Here is an 18,943-nt window from a genome sequence, read left to right on the forward strand (position 1 = left end):
AATGGAACCCTTGTATTCGATGTTGATCACCTACACTGTTCTCTCCGCAACGAGGGCTTCCATGCCGCCTGGAAGAGCATTGCAGGACAACAGCACACGGATGACGCGGCGGCGCTGGATGTGGCTCCGGCTGCCCGTGCCGCCGCCTCCCGCGAGCTCCGCCACGCCTCCTTCCCCTCTCCGCCTGTGATGTCCTGCTCGCCGCCTTCCGCTGCGACAGAACCGAACTATCAACCTCCGACCTCCAGGAACCCCCGCCGCCCATCCATCCTCCCATTCCTACGCGGCGGCCGCCGTGTGCCGCGCCGCTGGCTTCGCCGGAGGCCGGAGGCCGGAGGGTAACAAACGGCACAGGGAAGTTTTCAAAAGGGTCCCTGCTCCAGTTTTTTATTTCCAAAAATACCCCCAATCGGATCGCGATTAGTATTCGCGATCCAACTGGGGACCGGTTCTGAACCGTCCGATCACTCCTGTGCGGCTCAGATCGGCGAAACGAAAACCGGCGCAGCCATTTTTGCAAAGTACACCCTACTAGCGAAGTTTCCATCAAAACAGCCCCGAATTTGGATCGCGACCAATGATCGCGATCCAATTTCTAGGTCGTTTTCAGGCGTCCGATCAGTCCTGTGCGGCTCGGATCGAGCAAGCGAAATCCTGGCGCAGGCATTCTTACGAAGTACACCCTGAAAGAGAAGTTTCCGTCAAAACACACCCCAAATTGGATCGCGATTAATAATCGCGATCCAACTTGGGGGCTATATTAACCGTCCAATCGGATATAGGCGGCTGGGATCGAGGCGGGGGAAGAAGCTGCGGCAGTTTTTCGAAAAGGTCCCTTCTCTTATGCCGTCAGCCTTTCAAGTCAACGTCCATGGAAAAAAGACAAAGGCGGCGGCGCCACTACAACTACCAGCAAGCGCAGCCTCCCCCAGTTCACTGCTGCCGGCCGGCGGCCGCCGGCGTAGCCAGCCAACAACCCATGGCTTAGCCAGTTCACTGCGCACTACAACTACCACCCGCAAGCGCAGCAGCTTCCACTGAGCTTCCGGAACAAGAGCCTCCGCCGCCGGCCGCAGCCCACGATCCATGGCTTCCGGCGACGAGCACCGCGGGGAGGGGGACTACGGCGACGCGGCTACCATGGGGGCGCTGCGGCAGATGCACGCGGGTTACGCCTGGGCTGACGTGGCGTCGCTCGAGCCGGCTGCCGCGGCGGGCCCCGCCGTGCGCGTGCGCGGCGCGGCGCAGGCGATGCGCGCCGTGGGCCCGCGCGTGGCGTTCCTCGTGCTGCGGCAGGGGTCGGCCACCGTTCAGTGCGTGGTGGCCGGCGGCAGCCGAGGGATGGCGCGGTTCATGGCCGGGCTGAGCCGGGAGTCGGTGGTGGACGTGGCCAGCGTCGTGTCGCTGCCCCGGGAGCCCGTCCGCGGCACCACCCAGCAGGTGCTCGACGTTTTCACCCATCTCGATTAGCGTCTCTGTTTCTTGCGCCGCCGATGTGACGTCTGCCCGTCTCCGGTGGCGAACAACAGCTCGTGGAGATCCAAGTGGAGAAGCTCCACTGCATCAGCAGGGCCGTCCCCAACCTCCCGATCAGCGTCGACGACGCGGCGCGGAGCGAGGACGACGTCGCAAGAGCCAAAGCTGTAAGCTCCTGGTTGCAGCTCACACACATTGCACAATAATCCTTGACAACCTTTTGAATTCTCTACTGTGTGCACGATGGATTCACTGCAAGAGCATGTGTGCCACACGTATTCACAGGCAGGGGAGCAGCTCGTTCATGTGGGCAGGACAAGCGGCTGGACTACCGGGTGATCGACCTCCGCACCGCCGCCAACCAGGCCATCTTCCGCGTCCAATGCCAAGTCGAAAACGTGAGTTCTTGCCATTTCATGGGTCAAAAACAAGAAGGCCAATGCTAATCTTTCGTCACAAAATTTGAAGAAACATTTCAGTTTGGAACATGTACGAAATGGTGACTATGACATCACTGATCATTGTTGACTGTTGTCACACGTACGGTGTGCAGATCTTCAGGCAGGTGCTGCTGTCGGAAGGGTTCTTGGGCATCCACACGCCGAAGCTGATCGGCGGGTCGAGCGAGGGCGGCGCGGCGGTGTTCAAGCTGGACTACAACGGGCAGCCGGCGTGCCTGGCGCAGTCGCCGCAGCTGCACAAGCAGATGGCGGTGTGCGGCGGGTTCGAGCGCGTGTTCGAGGTCGGCCCCGTGTTCAGGGCCGAGGGCTCCGACACCCACCGCCACCTCTGCGAGTTCATCGGCCTCGACGTCGAGATGGCGCTCAGGGACCATTACTCCGAGGTGAGGGTTCTGATTCAATTCTTCACCTCTACTGTCGAATGGTCTGGCTCCATGGACACATGAGCACATTGTTCTTCTCTTTCCTGTGGCAGGTGTGCGACGTCGTTGACAGGCTGTTCGTCGCCATATTTGATCATCTGAGCAAGAGCTGCGCTAGGGAGCTGGAGGCCATCCAGAGGCAGTACCCCTTCAAACCGTTAAAGGCAAGCATCCTATTCTGTCAGATTACAGTCAGATACAAGACCGATTTCAGATTCTAATCGGTCGTCGTGTTGATGCTTGCAGTACTTGGAGACGAGACGACGCTGCGCCTAGACTACGACGAAGGCATCCGAATGCTACAGGTGCATCCTCTCCTCTGTCCTCTACGGCTCTACTGGAACTCTTTGCTTTGCTTGGCACTTCGACACCAGTTGCTTAGACTGAACCTGCCAGTGATCCGACATTAAGGCATGATGATACCAAAAAAAAAAAGCCAGAGATGACTCCAGTTCTTGTGCTGTCAAACAGGAAGCCGGGGTCCACGTGGAGCCCATGGGGGACCTCAACACGGAAGCCGAGAAGAAGCTGGGAGAGCTCGTTCGAGACAAGTGAGCCTCCCTGGAGCCCTGCCAGCATTCAGCAATCAGCATGGTGTGCTTGATCTGGGTAGAATGAGACTCTGATTTGAGCGTGTGTTTTCAACAGGTACGACACGGAGTTCTACATGCTCTGCCGGTACCCGTCGGCGGTGAGGCCGTTCTACACCATGCCCTGCCCCGACGAAACGCGCTACAGCTGCTCCTTCGACGTCTTCGTCCGCGGCGAGGAGATCATCTCCGGGGCGCAGAGGGTGCACGACCCGGAGCTCCTGGCGGCGCAGGCGGAGGCACGGGGCATCGACGTCCGTACCATCGCCGCCTACGTCGACTCGTTCCGGTACGGCGCGCCGCCGCACGAAGGGTTCGGCGTGGGGCTGGAGCGGGTGGTGATGCTCTTCTGCGGCCTCGGCAACATCAGGAAGACGTCGCTCTTCCCGCGCGACCCCAGGAGGCTGGCGCCGTGACGAGGACGGCGCTAACGGCTCGCCCTGCGATGGGGATCTCCCCGTGCATGCCAGAATGCACATAAATAATAAGCTTTCATGTATGTTTGTAGGATTGGATTGCTTTTGCTTCTCCCAACATTGCTCAGGATTGACTCTGACATGAGAAAAATTACATGGGCACAAGACATCTACCAGCCTTAACATTGCAAGAACTGTGTCGAGACTTGTCTAAGTGTCCACCATGCAACTCCAGATACATCTGTTGCACACGAACGGAGCAACAGAACCTAAAACTGACCTGGATCTAGCTACATTATTAACCACCTTGAATATACATTATTAGGATTAGGAAGGCAGCCCCTAAACGTGACGTAGCTAATTATTCGAACTACTAGACTCACAGAAGCTGATTCACGAGACATCCCAGCAAGACAGTCCGCGTGGCAACGCGTGGCGAGGTAGAGCGACAACATAGAGCCATTCAGTGGGACACTACTGCTTGCCAGCGCCCAGGACTCGGCACCGGTACTCTCCCAGAGCCCAAATTGGGAAGATGTTCCTGTACTGGGAGTAACTGATCATGCAGTTCTTGTTGAAGACTCCAATGATCTCCTGTGTTATGTTGAGCAAAAAGTTATTCAACGTCTAAGAAGGGAAGTAATCAATTATGGGTTTAAAAGAAAAACTGAGATCCATGCAAACAGCGGTTTACCCTGGTCAGTAAACAAAATTTGATTTACCTAAAACAATCCGATGTTTACATATCCAAAAAAAAGGAGGTTACAAACCGCTAATCGGTACACCAGCAACATATACATCTAGAATATTCCGACCATTTTGTTTCTCGAGCAAAGTTTCACATTGATGACATATGAGATGGAACAATGCATCAGTGTTAGTATTTCTGTAGATCGATTGTTACTTACTTGCTGAGGAAATTCTCCATCCTCTGATTGCATGTTGATCAAAACCTTTGCTGCTCGGTGTAGAGGTGTTGGATCTCTCTCAGCCTGTATGGATGAGATTTAAGTACCATTCTGAATGTGCAAATTGTATCAGAGAATCAAAAGCTACAAGCTAAATAAAACAATGCAGACCTGTCCTGCGCCAATCAGTGCCAGCATGGCCCAACCAGTGTTCACTGCATGAGCTCGCTTGCCTTTGAGATTGGTGTAAACCTGAATGAATGCAAGTTAATAGATGTTTAGTGCAAAGGTCTTTCCAATTTCCAAGAAGGCAAGAATTATCACTGTACCATTGTTTTGTACTCACTAGCGGGTTAAGCATTCCAAGAAGGCAAGAATTATCAACTCCTACTTGTGCCGAAACTCTTCAGATAAATAATGTGCAAATATTAAACAGGTTTTCTCTGGCCTTAGTGTCCAATGATGATTAATTACGTATTTTTGGTACATTAAATCCAAGACCAGGTCGCACTAAAATCTTTAGTACAGCACACAGATGATGAAAATTGGAGTAGATATACATAATGCGTCAAGCAGAATTGCAAGTATATCCAGGATACTGGTAATGGTTAAGTACTGTTAAATTCTAAAGAAACTGCTAGAAGTGAATTTACCTGGTCTTGAGACGACAAATAGCTTTCTCCCCAACCACCAGAAGGAAGCTCTTTTGATAACAGAAATTCGCATGCCTTTCTGATTGCAGGACTGTTCTCAAATGTCCTACCAGCAGCAACTAATCCCTTCACACCGAACCAAGTGCCGTAGGTGAAACAAACAGCCCAAGAGCCATACCTGTTGGGAAACATTGAATCAAATAGAGAACAATGTAGAGCTATTTGGAGGCACCTTATAGAATAATATACAGTTTCTGATAAATACTGACCATGAGCCGTCACTTTTCTGAATACTCTCGATGAAACTAGCAGCTTTGCTGATACAGTTGTCAACCTCTTTCCGGCGGTGCCCAGGGTAGAGCTTTCTGAATGATGTCAGGGCCTGAGTCGCTGCTGATGTACATTCAACATACCTGCCAAATGAGTATTATTTTTTCCAGTTTGTTTTAAACATAAAAATCAGCACAAGAAAGGTTATTGCATCTTACGGGTAATCAATCACAATGTCCCCAAAGGTCTCAGCAGGATTAATAAGCTGAATAATTTAAGAAAAAATGTCAATATAGATGAAACGTGAAAGATTCAAGGAATGATCAATATTCTACTTTCGAAACGAAATATCTTATTAACCCATATTTTTTTCAATGGCAAACGAAATAACTAAGAAATTTACTAGTGTCCTGATTAACTTGGCAATTGGCATTATATGATTCCAGTTAATTGGTTAACTTCCCATTTTCAGATGAGAGCACGGCAACCCAAAATGGCTAGGCACCTACCTCCAGCCAGGCATAAGACCTTGTGAGTTCATATGTCGCAAAACCACCATTATCATTCTGTAAAGGTTAATACAAACTTATGAGACATGGTCCCTCCAACAGAAACATGCATGTGATTAATTCAAAGCACAGATACATAAAACCAATGGAATCAAAGAGAAACTGCTGAAAACAAAAGTTTGATTTCAGTGTTCGATATAATATTTAAACAAGATACAAGGGGGCTGCTTCCCTTTCAAGGAGTCTTGTTTTCCATAAAATAAACAATTTTTACAATTTAACATTGACTATTTCATCAAAAACTGATTCAACAACAACAATTGAGAGTAAAAAAAAATTCAGAGGTACTTACCATATAAGACATCAGACAGCTGACAGCATCATAAAATCTATTAGCTTCCAGAGATTCGCCAACAATTTCAGGAGATATCTTTGATAACAATAATGAGGCCTGGAGTAAAGGAAAACAAAATGTTTGATACTTAAGTCAAATAATTATGCGAACGGGCCTCTAGCTGAATTGGTTAGGTGGCTCTAGTAGCACTCCTCAGGTCCTGGGTTAGACTCCCCGTGGGAGCAAATTTCAGGCTGGGGTTAAAAAAATCCCCTCGTCCGTCCCACACCAAAGCACAAGTCTAAGGCCCGGCCCAGGTCGTTGGTCATCTCACACGGGCTACGGTGCCGCTGTGTATGGGTGGGGCAGGTTCGGGAGTTTTCTTGACCTGCGTGAGAAGGTCTTCTTCTTAACAAAATGCCCAGGGGCTGTCATACCCCCCGCAGGTCAAGTTTTTTTTAAGTCAAATAATTATGACAAGATACTTAGCATTATACTCTCAAGAATACTAGAGCATAAATGACAAGGAACAAAACTAAGCCTCATCACACGTGAGAGCTAAAAATACCCATATAGTTTGGCAACGGTGAAAAAGTTGAGATGCTGAAAGAATAAAAAAAATCGTAGATCTCAAAAGGGAAAAATTTGAACTTCTGAAGTATTTGCTTATTGGTGTTGCTGATGACCTAACTCACCTTCAGTCCTTCTGCAGTGCAATCTGATATAGGCCAACCATGATCGCTAGTAGAAAATGGCCATGCACCTTTAGATGTGTGGCGGTACCAGTCATCCAGATTTCCAGGGCAGTCATCACGAACCTTTCATAATAAAATAGCCTTATCAGTACTGTAAATGGATTTAATGTTGAACCATATGGATGAAAAGGCATGTAGAATGTACCTGTGAATTCTTAATATAGTCATGTGCTAGTTTAAGGGTGGGACCAAACTCTTCAATAAGGTTGGTAGCCACAATGGCTTGAACTGTGAAAGCTGTATCCCAAAGCTGGCTGCCATTATAACCCTACAGTGGAAAGAATTAACTGGATTGAAGATGCCAAAACAATTTGCCAATCCCATTAAGAGACAGTAAAGTATTTTATGTTGGCAAGTTTGCTGTTGCAGTAGCTGCCTAATGGAAAGTTAATTAGGTAAAAGGAAATGGTCCACAAAACAAGCAATAATCACCTGCATCTTCATGCCATCTTCAGCAAGCCACAAGAAATCATAGACTCGCGGAATGTGGAGCTTGAATGCCTCTGAGTTTGGATCTTCAATCCAGCAAGCAAGCATATTTAATACCTGCATAGGATTTTTTTGCAGCGATCAGTTAACAACATCAAGAAATAACCAAGAAATGTTATACTAATCCAATAATCAAGGTATGTTGGAGATGAAAGAGAAGGAAAAGAAATTCCATAATATGAAATTTAATGATCATTCAAGTAGTATCTTGTTTGGCATAATCCTATGCTGTTGCAAAGGACTGTAGATCGCACGTTCTGGATACTATTAGCAACATCACAAGTACTTGGCATAGAATACGTGTTTCACCAAATACATGCTATATAGCTCACAAGATGCAATCATAGTGCGCGCGGTGGCAATATTTAACAGAAAGCTGCAGTCGGAATATTTTTAGTTCTCATAGACGGTTCAGGTGAAAGTAATGTGGCTAGGGTAAAGATGGTATGGCAGGCTTCATCACTGCAATGCACGTAAAAGCTGGAAGTTAAAGGAAGCACTGAAATCACAAGTGCCTCAGCTTTTTCTTTCTAATTGGAGAGCAAAAAAATAAATACTAAAGTTGCCAGCACATGGCCTTGTGAAGCAACAAAGTTCTTCTGATGCTTGCAGTAAGAATAGGACAAAAGAAGACTCCACTTTCTTTTGTAAAGGTTCAACAAGTAATCATAGTCCTCAATTTACCTTGTTTACAGGACCAATGCAAATGTACCGAGTGTTCTCATCTTCATAGTGAACGTGCTGCATGACAGTTTCCAGAGATTTCTCTCTCAATTTGCTCCCAGGCCAATGCAACATAACTGGTTCAACAAATTTATGGAGTGTGGCCCATAAGACATCTTGAACGAATGGGTGTGGATAGTACAGATCTTCCTGCAGCACAAGGATATAAAAACTCTTTCAGACAGAACAATCAAGATCCTAAATGGACTTCTCACAGACAAAGGAAGATAAACATGAAAGTCCATATAAGCTTCCATAAGTAAGCAACTTTTCAAATAGCACATCACTTGCCAATTAATGATTGCAATGGACAAAAGGGACTTCAACACACATTTGTGTGAAACTGTGAAAGATGGATCCTAAACTTACTACATATCTAGATCAGTTGGCCCATTGGCGGTGATAAGTCGTTCTCCCTCCATTTGAACTTAGAAGGCTTATTTTATTTTGTTAAGCCTTTGACCAAAAATTACTTAAGTACTCCCTCTGTTTTTATTTACATGTCGTATTAGGTTTGTTCAAAATCAAACTTGGCCAACTTTGACCAAATTTACAGAAAAGAATAATAACATTTATAATTATAGAAGAGATAGATTTTACTATACAAAAATGCAAACCCTAACAGGGTATAGGTATTGTAATACACATGGGCCCAATGGGCCACAATGCCCCATGGGCACAATACACTCCAACACCCCCCCGCAGTCTGAACAACCGGCGCAGCGGTGTTCAAGACTGGACAAGAAGAGAGAACAAGGGGCAAATACCCCCCCGCAGCCACGACTAGCCACCGGCTACGTTGAGGCTGGATCGAAACTCCGAGAAGGTCGAGGAGGGCAGCCCCTTGGTGAAGATGTCAGCAAACTGGGAGGTAGTCGGGACATGGAGGACCCGAACATCGCCGACTGCAACTCTGTCGCGCACGAAGTGTAGGTCGATCTCCACATGCTTTGTCCGCTGATGCTGGACGGGGTTGGTGGAGAGATACACAGCGCTGACGTTGTCGCAGTAGACGATCGTGCTCTTGGCGAGCGGGCTGTGGAGCTCCGCCAAGAGCTGTCGAAGCCAGGATGCCTCCGCAACGCCGTTAGCGACAGCCCGGTACTCCGCCTCGGCACTGGAGCGAGAGACAACCGGCTGCCGCTTGGACGACCAGGAGACCAGGTTGCCGCCCAGGAAGACGGCGTAGCCGGAAGTGGATCGACGGGTGTCCGGGCAGCCAGCCCAGTCAGCGTCGGTGTAGACCACCAGCTCAGCAGAAAACGAGCGGTGAAGTACCAGGCCGAGGTCCACAGTGCCACGGACGTAGCGGAGGAGACGCTTCAGCGCAGCAAGGTGTGACTCCCGGGGATCATGCATATGGAGACAGACCTGCTGGACAGCGTAGGTGAGATCCGGCCTGGTGAAGGTGAGGTACTGCAAAGCACCAGCCAGACTCCGGTAGGCAGTAGGATCAGCCACCGGATCACCCAGATCGGCGGACAGCTTCGCCTGAGTGTCGACAGGAGTGGAGCAGGGCTTGCAATCAGTCATCCCAGCCCGCTCCAAGATATCGAGTGCGTACTGCCGCTGGTGCATGAGAAGACCAGACGGGCAAGGCTCAACAGTGACGCCCAAGAAGTGGTGGAGCTGACCGAGATCCTTCATAGCAAACTCCTGCCGCAGAGAGAAGATGACACTCTGAAGCAACTGCTGACTCGAGGCTGTGAGCACAATGTCATCAACGTAGAGCAGCAGATAAGAGGTCTCATCCCCTCGGCGGTAGACGAAGAGAGACGTGTCAGACTTGGCCTCGGTGAACCCCAATGTTAGCAAGAACGTGGCGAACCGAGAGTACCAAGCCCGAGGAGCCTGCTTCAACCCATAGAGAGATTTGTTGAGCCGGCAGACCATATCCGGACGGCTCGAATCCACAAATCCCGCTGGCTGAGAGCAGTAGACGGTCTCAAACAGAGTGCCGTGAAGAAACGCATTCTTCACGTCCAGTTGGTGCACAGGCCAAGAGCGCGAGAGCGCAAGCGACAGGACAGTGCGCACCGTAGCAGGCTTCACGACAGGGCTGAAGGTCTCATCATAGTCCACACCAGGCCGCTGTGTGAACCCCCGGAGAACCCAGCGAGCCTTGTAGCGCTCCAGTGTGCCATCAGCCCGACGCTTATGCGTCCAGATCCACTTGCCAGTCACCACATTGCAACCAGACGGACGCGGCACGAGGTCCCACGTCTGGTTGGCAAGAAGAGCCGCATACTCCTCTTCCATCGCGCGACGCCAGTGAGGATCCGCCAAGGCGTCGCGGACAGAGGAGGGTACAGGAGAGACACGCGGCTCTCCCTCGGCGGCGGAGAGAGTCGCGGCCTGAGAGGCCATCCGCCGAGTCACCATGGGATGGATATGCCGAGGATCCCGATGGATGACTGGCGGGTGGTATACCTCCGGCTCGGCACGAGAGGAAGCCGGAGGAGGCGGCAGCGGCGACGGCGCCGGCGTCGGCGTCGCAGGAGCCTCCGGAGTAGGAGGCGGCGCCAGGGTCGGCGCCGAACGACGCCGGTACACCTGCACCGGCTCAGTGTACTGCGGTGGTGTCGGGGTCGGCGCCAAGCGACGCTAGTACACCTGCACCGGCTGGGCGTACCGCGCAGGTGCACGTGAAGGCACTGGGGCCGCGCGCGGCACGACCGGAGGTCCGGGAACCGCGCGTGGTGCGACCGCGGGCACCGGGGCCGCGCGCGACGCAGCAGGGATCACCGGAGACGGTGCCGGCGTGCCAGGGAAACCTGCAGGAAAAGGACAGACAGGGAACGGTGGCTGAACCACCGGGTCAGTCGGAAACAGAGTCTCCAGCTCAGGATCAGGAGAAGGTGTAGAGGAGGTAGAGTAGGGGAAATCCGACTCGTCAAAGACGACGTGTCGGGAGATCAGAACGCGGCGAGAGGTGAGGTCAAGGCATCGGTACCCCTTGTGGTCAGGGGAGTACCCGAGGAACACACAACGAGTCGATCGGGGCGCCAGCTTGTGAGAAGCGGTGGCGGAGGTGTTAGGGCAACACGCACACCCGAAGACCCGAAGGTGGTCGTAGCGAGGAGGGGTACCGAAGAGAGCGTGGTGTGGAGTGGCAGCGGGAGAAGCAGTGGACGGAAGACGGTTAAGCAGGTAGGTGGCGGTGTGGAGGCTCTCAGCCCAGAAGCGCGGGGGCAGAGAGGCCTGGATCAGGAGGGTGCGCACGACGTCGTTCGTCGTGCGAATCATCCGCTCAGCCTTGCCGTTCTGAGGAGAGGTATACGGACAAGACATACGCAGCTGAACACCCCGAGACAGGAAGAAGGACCGGGAGGTGGAGTTATCGAACTCTCGCCCATTGTCACACTGGACGGCCTTAACTGTGAGGCCGAACTGAGTGAACACCCAGGCAAAGAAGTGGAGGAGGGTGGGGAAGGTCTCAGACTTGGTGCGCAAAGGAAAAGTCCAAGAGTAATGAGAAAAATCATCAACAATGACCAGATAATATTTATAACCAGACATGCTGAGTACAGGAGATGTCCACAGGTCACAGTGAATCAGATCAAAAGCATGCGCAGCATGCGAAGAAGAAGAAGAAAACGGAAGTCTCACATGACGACCTAACTGGCACGCATGACAGAGGTGCTCAGCAGGGGCCTTAGTACAAGGAGCATCGGTACTACGGCTGAGCTGAGCCAAAACGTCGCGGCCGGGGTGACCAAGCCGGCGGTGCCAGGTGGTGGAAGAAGGTGTCACGGCAAAGGCAGCAGACGAAGAAGCCGAAGGCGAGGCAGCGGAAGCAGGAAGCCGAAGGGTGTAAAGGGGCCCCGGGCTGTCACATCGGAGAAGAGGACGCCGGGAAGCCAAATCCTTCACAGTAAGGCCAGAGGAGTCAAATTCGATAGAACAAGAGTTGTCAGCAGTAAACTGGCGAATGGAAAGAAGGTTGTGAACCATTCGAGGAGCAACAAGAACATTAGGAAGACGAGGAGCAGAACCCACAGCGGTGACAGGAAGGCAAGACCCATCACCAACCATGATAGAAGAAGGACAAGAGGGGTGTGGGGGTCGGACAGAAGAGAGGATACCGGCATCAGGAGTGGTGTGGAACGAGGCACCCGAGTCGGCGATCCACTCGGTGCTGACCGGCGGTGTCAGTCCCATGGTGCTAAAGGACTGCGCCAGAGCGGCCTGGTCCCACCCCCCCGGCCAGGTCGGCTGCTGGCTAGGCTGAGCGGGCGGGGTCCAGGACGGCGCGAAAAAAGGAGTAGCACCAGTGAACAGGGCCGCCGGCTGGAGCTGAGGACGAAAGCCCCCCACCTGACCCTGGAGCGGCCACATCGAGATGCGCCCTGACCACGGGTTGCTGAAGGATGGCCAGGGCGTACCTCCAGGGCAGGGGCAGGAGCAGGAGCCGAGGTCGACGCGCTCCGACGGCCCCCACCGGTACCGGTATCCCCAGGAGCAGGGCCACCAGTGCCACCACCACCACCCCGTCGCCGGCGACGTCCACGGCCCCCCCCTCCTCCGGTCTGCCCGGCGGGAGCAGCCCCAAGGAGGGAGGTGGCAGGAGCAGCGGAGGAGGACGGTGGAGCGGTAACAAGCGCGGCGGAGGGTGAGGAGGATCCGGGCGCAAGACCCCTGGTGAGCTCCTCAAGAGCAAGGTCGTCCCGGACCTGCAGGAAGGTGGGAAAGGGCCTCTGGCGGGTGATCCAGCACTTCAAGTGGTCGTAGGTGCTGCTCAGGCCCCGTAGGACATTGAGCACCAAGACCCGATCGGACACCGGATCCCCGAGGTCGTGAAGAGCATCAGCCATGCTCTTCATCCGCCGGCAGTACTCACCGACGGAGAGGTCCCCCTGGACGAAAGTGCGGAAGGTGGCATCGAGCTGGAGGGCGCGGTACTCGGCGTTGCCGAGGAACTGCCCCTCGAGCGCCACCCAAGCCTGTCGCGCAGTGCCGCCGTGGGTCCTGACGAGGTCCTGAAGATCTAGGGAGATGGTCCCGAAGATCCAGGACATGGCGACACTGTCGAGACGCAGCCACGTCACGTCCCGCGCCTCGATCGGCGAGTCGACGAGGACGTGGTCGTCGAGAGCGTAGCGGCGGAGGGTGAGGAGGACCTGGTCCCGCCAGCGGCTGTAGGAGGAGGACCGGGGTCGAGGAGGACAGAGACCAGGGCCCTGATGTTCTGGACACCAGCAGCCTGGAGGTGGAGCTGGGCGACCGAGGGGTCGGTCGGATCGTACCAGGCTCCAGAACCAGCGGGCGGGGCCCGAAAGGAGGAGGAGGTGCCGGGCTCAGGGTCAACAGGCTGGCCGGAGGAGATGCGGAGGTAGCGCTCCTCCTCGACGACCCGGAGAGCGAGGGCGTCGGCCGTGGCGCGCTCGCGCTCCCAGGCGAGGGCAGCCACACGGACCCGCTCCTGGGCGGCAGAAGCCTCCGACTTGGCGGTGAGAGGGCCGCGGCGCGAGCGGCGTCGGCCTGCTGTCCTCGGAAAGCGCCGGAGAACGGTGCATCCTCGGCGCCATCCCGAGCCAGACTGAGCGGCACTAGGCGCGGCATCGATGACGGGCTGCGTGCCCGCAGCGCCCACGGCCGGCAGCAGCCGCACAGCGGCCCGCAGGGCGACCGGATCAGCGCCCGCGGCCTGCAGCAGCTGTGCAGCGGCCCGCAGGGCGGCCGGATCGACGGCGGCGGCGCGCAGTAGCTGCGGCAGCAGTGGTGGCGGGCTGCAGGGGGCCCAGGGCGCCAGCAGCCTGGAGCAGAGGAGCTCCGGCGCCCACAGCGGCGCCCACGGCGGCGCCCGCCGCGGCACCCGGCGCAGCCCCGGCAGCCCCTGGAGCAGAGGAGAAGCGGCGGCGGTGCCCGCGGTCGGTCCCCCCGCGGCGGCGCCCGCGGCCGGCCCCCCCGCGTCCTGGAGCAGGGGAGCGGCGGCGCCCGCGGTCGGCCCCCCCGCGGCGGCGCCCGCGGCCGGCCCCCCCGCGAGGACCGGCGCGGCGGCTGGGAAACCGGGCGGCGGCAGCCCGGCGCCGGCGGCCCAGGCGCCCGCAGTGGCCGGAGCGGGAGCAGAGGAGGGAGAGGAAGAGGAGAGGGGAGGGAAGGAGGAGAGGGCCGGCGGCCGGCGGCCGGCCATGGTGGCCGGCGGCGGCGGCGGCGGCGGCGGGCAGAAGGAGAGAGGGAGAAGCTAACCTGATACCATATAGAAGAGATAGATTTTACTATACAAAAATGCAAACCCTAACAGGGTATAGGTATTGTAATACACATGGGCCCAATGGGCCACAATGCCCCATGGGCACAATACACTCCAACAATAATACCAAATTTGTTTCATTGAATCCACCATGAAATATATATTGATAGTCAACAGGTTGGGTAGTATAGTTGTTGCTATATTTTTCTATAGACTTGGTCAAAGTTAACCAAGTTTGACTTAGGACAAATCTAATATGGCATGTAAATAAAAACGGAGGGAGTAATACATAATTTTTTGTTACACAAAATTGATATCACTAGATTTGTATTGAAAAACTTATGATTATGCTGTTGTACCACAAAAACTAAATATTAATAGAATAATATTGGTCAAAGCCTTGTCTGAATGAAATCAAATGCGCCTTGTAAAAGAATGGAGGGAGTAAATGCATGCTCTCACCGTTTACAAATAACTGTCGAGTTTGATTTTACTACTGAAAGTAAACAGAGGGACTAGGGAGTATTTACACGACCAAGCATTGCAGAAGAGTCTTCTAACTGTGAGAATACATGGAAAGAAATCTCTTTTGAGAAAAAAAATCTCTTTAAGCTTCTTGACAGCTTATATATTTCATTTGGTGTGTGGTGTTGCACAATTCCCTCTCTCTACATATTTAATACTGAGTTATGAGTACGAATCAAAGCCACATTCTGCCAGAGAGATTGCTGATAAAGTATTATTTAGCACTAGCATGGTTACCACGAGGTTCTGTCAGCGGCAAAACATACTCTTTTGGCAGTGTGATTTCTGAAGGAGTAAGGACAACCTTGGCCTCACAAGATCAACTTTGGGACTAGTAGATAACTTCATGGCACCTCATGCAATGAACTTGTGCCACAATTTGGCCCATACGTATCAATTCCTATAAGAAAGGTTAAGCATAAAGTTAACAAACCTTAGCACATTGGTTGCGGGCCTTGTCCCAATCAATCTCGCTGTAAGGGTCTTTGAAGAGTTCCTTTCTTAATTCCAACACAAGTGGCGTGATTCTGCCGACAAACCTCTTCCCATAAATGTAACACATTGGCAAATACACCATTCGGCAATGACACCACATCCTCCCTGCAAGACATTGTAAACCGCAATAGAGAATCAGCAAGCGACAACATAGCAACCAAAAATAGACTACTGTTCAGAATGCGGCAATGCAAAGTAATTCGATTGTTGACCTATTAAAAATGAAAAGGGATTGATATACAAATGAAAAGAGTTATGATAATAAGATCTGGTGATTGTAAAATTCAATTCGGGTCAAATATTTGTTGTGAAATCTTTCAACGCATACTGTGTAGTGTATGCAACCTTTTCGATTGAAATACCCTTGGACTACAGCAAGTATTATCAACTACCACTGAGTGATAGAATGTATACATATACACCTATAAAACATTGGAGTTATGCACATGTATAAAAAAGAAAGCAGAACCTGGATGAAACGGCAGGATATATGGTAGCAGCCACACTTCTGGTGGCACTGGGTTGTTACCAGACCATTCAAACACACCAATTACCTTAAATAAGCCAGGGAATTAAAAGGAATTAAACAGATCCAAGAAAATGGAGGCAGCTCATAAATAAATAAATAAGAGTAAATACCCTACCGAGAGCCAAAATTTTCCCCATGATGTTATAAATGTTGCTCCACCATGGTCTAAAATCCAGTTTCGGCCTTTCTCCATGGCTCCATCTCCACTATCCGGTCCCTCTCCAAGCAATCTCAAAATAACATACGTCAGTGCTGAGCCAAACATGGTGCTTGGACCCTCTATGTGCAAGCCCCAGCCGCCATCTTCATTCTACACTTGCATTGACAAAAAATAGATTACGTTTAGCCACCACAGGGTCAACATATTTAGAAATGAATCCTTGCCTGATGATTATAAAGATATCGGCGGATCTCCTTCTGGTGTTCTGATGACAAGACAGTGTTTAGTGCTCCAGTCACATACAATGTTATGATCTGGGTGAAGGATAAAACACAATTAGTAGCTTCCATATAGACCAAGAAACATGAAACATATTTTTCCTTATTATAATCTAAAATGAGATGTTTGCCTGTTCCTATTTTAGGAGGTAACTAAATTGGCAATCGCATTCATTCTGAAAAGAAATTGGTGCTCACATAGAACAAGAGACACAGCAAGTGAGAAAGAAGAATAGATCAACTTGCTCTTAACCATGTGGCAAGATTAAATGTGTTTTATTTGTAGAAATGGATATCCGAGTGAAGTAAGAAAGTTCAACATATCGTGGCAGAGTTCAAGGAAGTACCAAGCCTGGCATAAGGAACATAGGGCCACCATAGTCCCCAGGCCAGTGTCCATCATGTGCCTGGAGAGTAGAAAAACGGCTGATTGCCCTTTTCAAAGTAGTTGCCACGGCTTCCTCCGTAACATCGTCATGCTCGTCCAGCTTGATCGCGGGAAGGTCCAGGTTAAGAGGATTTTCCTTAGCGAACTGCAGTATGTAAAAGAGAAGATATGTTTCAAATTTACAGGGAAGTGGAGCACTGAAACAGGGACTGCAGAAGAGAACATTTTTTTCTAAGATTACAGAAAAACTGAGCGCAGACTGAACTAATTGACAAAAATGCTCCGCGTTAGCCCTTTCACATAGTACTAATATTTTCATGGAGACACTGAAAAAGGTTACTGCAGTAAAGAGACCAAGCAAAGCTGATACTGCAGTAGGTAACTTTTAGCTGCAGTGAGTAAGATAGAACAAATGTTATGTGTCTACAGGGAAGTGGAACAAAACAGAGACCGCAGAAGAGAATATGTCTTTTATGTTTACAGGGAAAACTGGACACAGACTGAATTACATAATTCAAAACCCTCAGCGCTCCATTTTTAGCCATTTTGCATGGTACAGGAATATTACCAAGGGTAGTGAAAGGTTACTGTAAGTAAAAGAAACAAATCAGAGCAAGGTGTAGCTGATAGAAGCGCCCTCATAACAACCATGTGATGTGTGACGTTACATACGGTTGCACATTGCAAACTGAACAACGCCACACATTGAAAAGGTACCGACTGTAAAGTAAGCTAAAAGGTGTAGCTGAGACAAGACGAAGGCTATGATACTTCTCTGCAACCTGCGAGAGCCCGTCCTGGCTCTCAGACCGCGCATTAAAATCATCGAGAATCCCAAGAACACAAGTTTAGTTCACCCGCCCCGCAATGAAAGCTAGCGGAAGTTAAGGGATACGTCCTGTCCCGTCGGCCCCACGAGAATCTACCAAGTACATCCGCAACGCCATCTCCGCCGCCTTTTCTAGTCAAACGCACGGCGGAGCCCGACCACACCACGACACCGATCGCTTGCTCGCCCGATTGGCCGCTCGACCGGTCGAGACGGCGACATGCACGCGGCCGCGCGAGCGCGGAGGCGGCCCCATCGACGGCAGCCGCGGATAGCAGGCATTGCTACTTGCTAGTGGCAGCGGACCGTCGGTTACGCACCTGGAGGCGCATGAGGAGGTCGGCGCTGTGCTTGAGGTCGTGCCTCCGCTCGACGAAGGCCCGGCGCGCGGCGTCGACGGCGGGGTCGGGCTCGGCGGCGGCGTCGAACTCCCAGACCTGGCGGCCGACGTGGCCATTCTTCGTGCGCAGCCAGGGGTCCCCGCCCCCCTCCGCGATCTTCAGCCGCCACATCTCCTCCCCCACGCAATGTAGCAGTGCCGGCGGCGAAAGGGGCGGCGCGAGATCCCGATCCGCGGCCCTCCTCCCGCGTGGCTCCCCGCTCCCCCGATGGTCGGGTGTGGGCGCGGCTGCCCAGCTCGTGACGGCGAGGGGACAGGCTGGCCGGAGCAGAGCAGTGGGGGGGGGGGGGGAGAGGGGGGGTTGATTTGGAATTCGGGTGGGGCTGCCGTTTTGTTGTTTGGATCCGCCGGCCCGTGCGGCGTGGCGGATCGTGGTGGGTGGGCCTGCCGGCCGTGGGGGGGATGCTTGTGGCGGGGCCCACGTAGCACGAGACCGGTTCCGAGGGAGGGCCCACGTCGCCGTGCTGGTTCGCGACCGTCCACTCGAGCGGGCGCGAGGCTGATGCCGCCACGCTCAAAATAATAGGAGATCTATTCCGCCACGTCACGCCAAATATCAATTGTCAAGCAGTGTGCCCTTCAAAACAAAAAAACTGACAAGTAGTGTGGATAGGCTACCAGCTGTTACTTCTTCCGTTCTAAATTATATAAATTTTATTATACATCTAGATATAATATATATCTAGATATATAGCAAAAACTATCTATCTAAAAATATCAAACCGACTAATAATTTTAAACGGAGGAGTATATATTTAACACTCCATCAGTTTATCGTTATAATTATAACACAATACTCAGGGCAAGAATTTATTTTATAATTAGTCCTAGAATATTATTAATATATATCATATGACAACATAACTATAAGTTAGCATCTTCAAAATGAAGCTAAAAAATACTCATTTTATAAAAATATTAACAGAGTAATTGTTGTTCGAAAAATTGTCATTTTGACATAAAAGATGTAAGATGGACAGGGGAACACCCCCCCCCCCCACACACACACACACACACACATTGCACATCGTTCCCATGAAGTAAGGGTATTGTTGCCGCCTAATAATGATGATGGAGAAAGATTATGTACACCAATTTTGTCATTCGACATATAGCTTGCTATTGCTAGATGGAAGATGA

At 51.8% G+C, this 18,943-nt stretch overlaps 1 protein-coding gene and 1 pseudogene across 1 annotated transcript; one reads left to right on the forward strand and one right to left on the reverse strand.

Moving 5' to 3' along the window:
* The first annotated feature begins 881 nt into the window (after positions 1–881).
* LOC112879770 lies at positions 882–3,532 on the forward strand (annotated as a pseudogene).
* Positions 3,469–18,086, reverse strand: LOC112879756 (cycloartenol synthase). The gene is made up of 18 exons (XM_025944139.1): positions 17,724–18,086; positions 16,534–16,719; positions 16,133–16,222; positions 15,864–16,058; positions 15,689–15,773; positions 15,158–15,324; positions 7,968–8,156; positions 7,227–7,340; positions 6,940–7,062; positions 6,735–6,857; positions 6,058–6,156; positions 5,706–5,762; positions 5,415–5,461; positions 5,196–5,339; positions 4,927–5,104; positions 4,445–4,525; positions 4,274–4,357; positions 3,469–3,959 (listed from the first exon to the last, which is right to left on the reverse strand). Exons 1-18 carry the CDS (start codon positions 17,913–17,915, stop codon positions 3,840–3,842), a joined length of 2,274 nt encoding a protein of 757 aa, XP_025799924.1. The 5' UTR covers positions 17,916–18,086; the 3' UTR covers positions 3,469–3,839.
* Positions 18,087–18,943: the final 857 nt, after the last annotated feature.

Source organism: Panicum hallii, chromosome 1, assembly GCF_002211085.1.
Source record: "Panicum hallii strain FIL2 chromosome 1, PHallii_v3.1, whole genome shotgun sequence".
Classification (NCBI taxonomy): domain Eukaryota; kingdom Viridiplantae; phylum Streptophyta; class Magnoliopsida; order Poales; family Poaceae; genus Panicum; species Panicum hallii.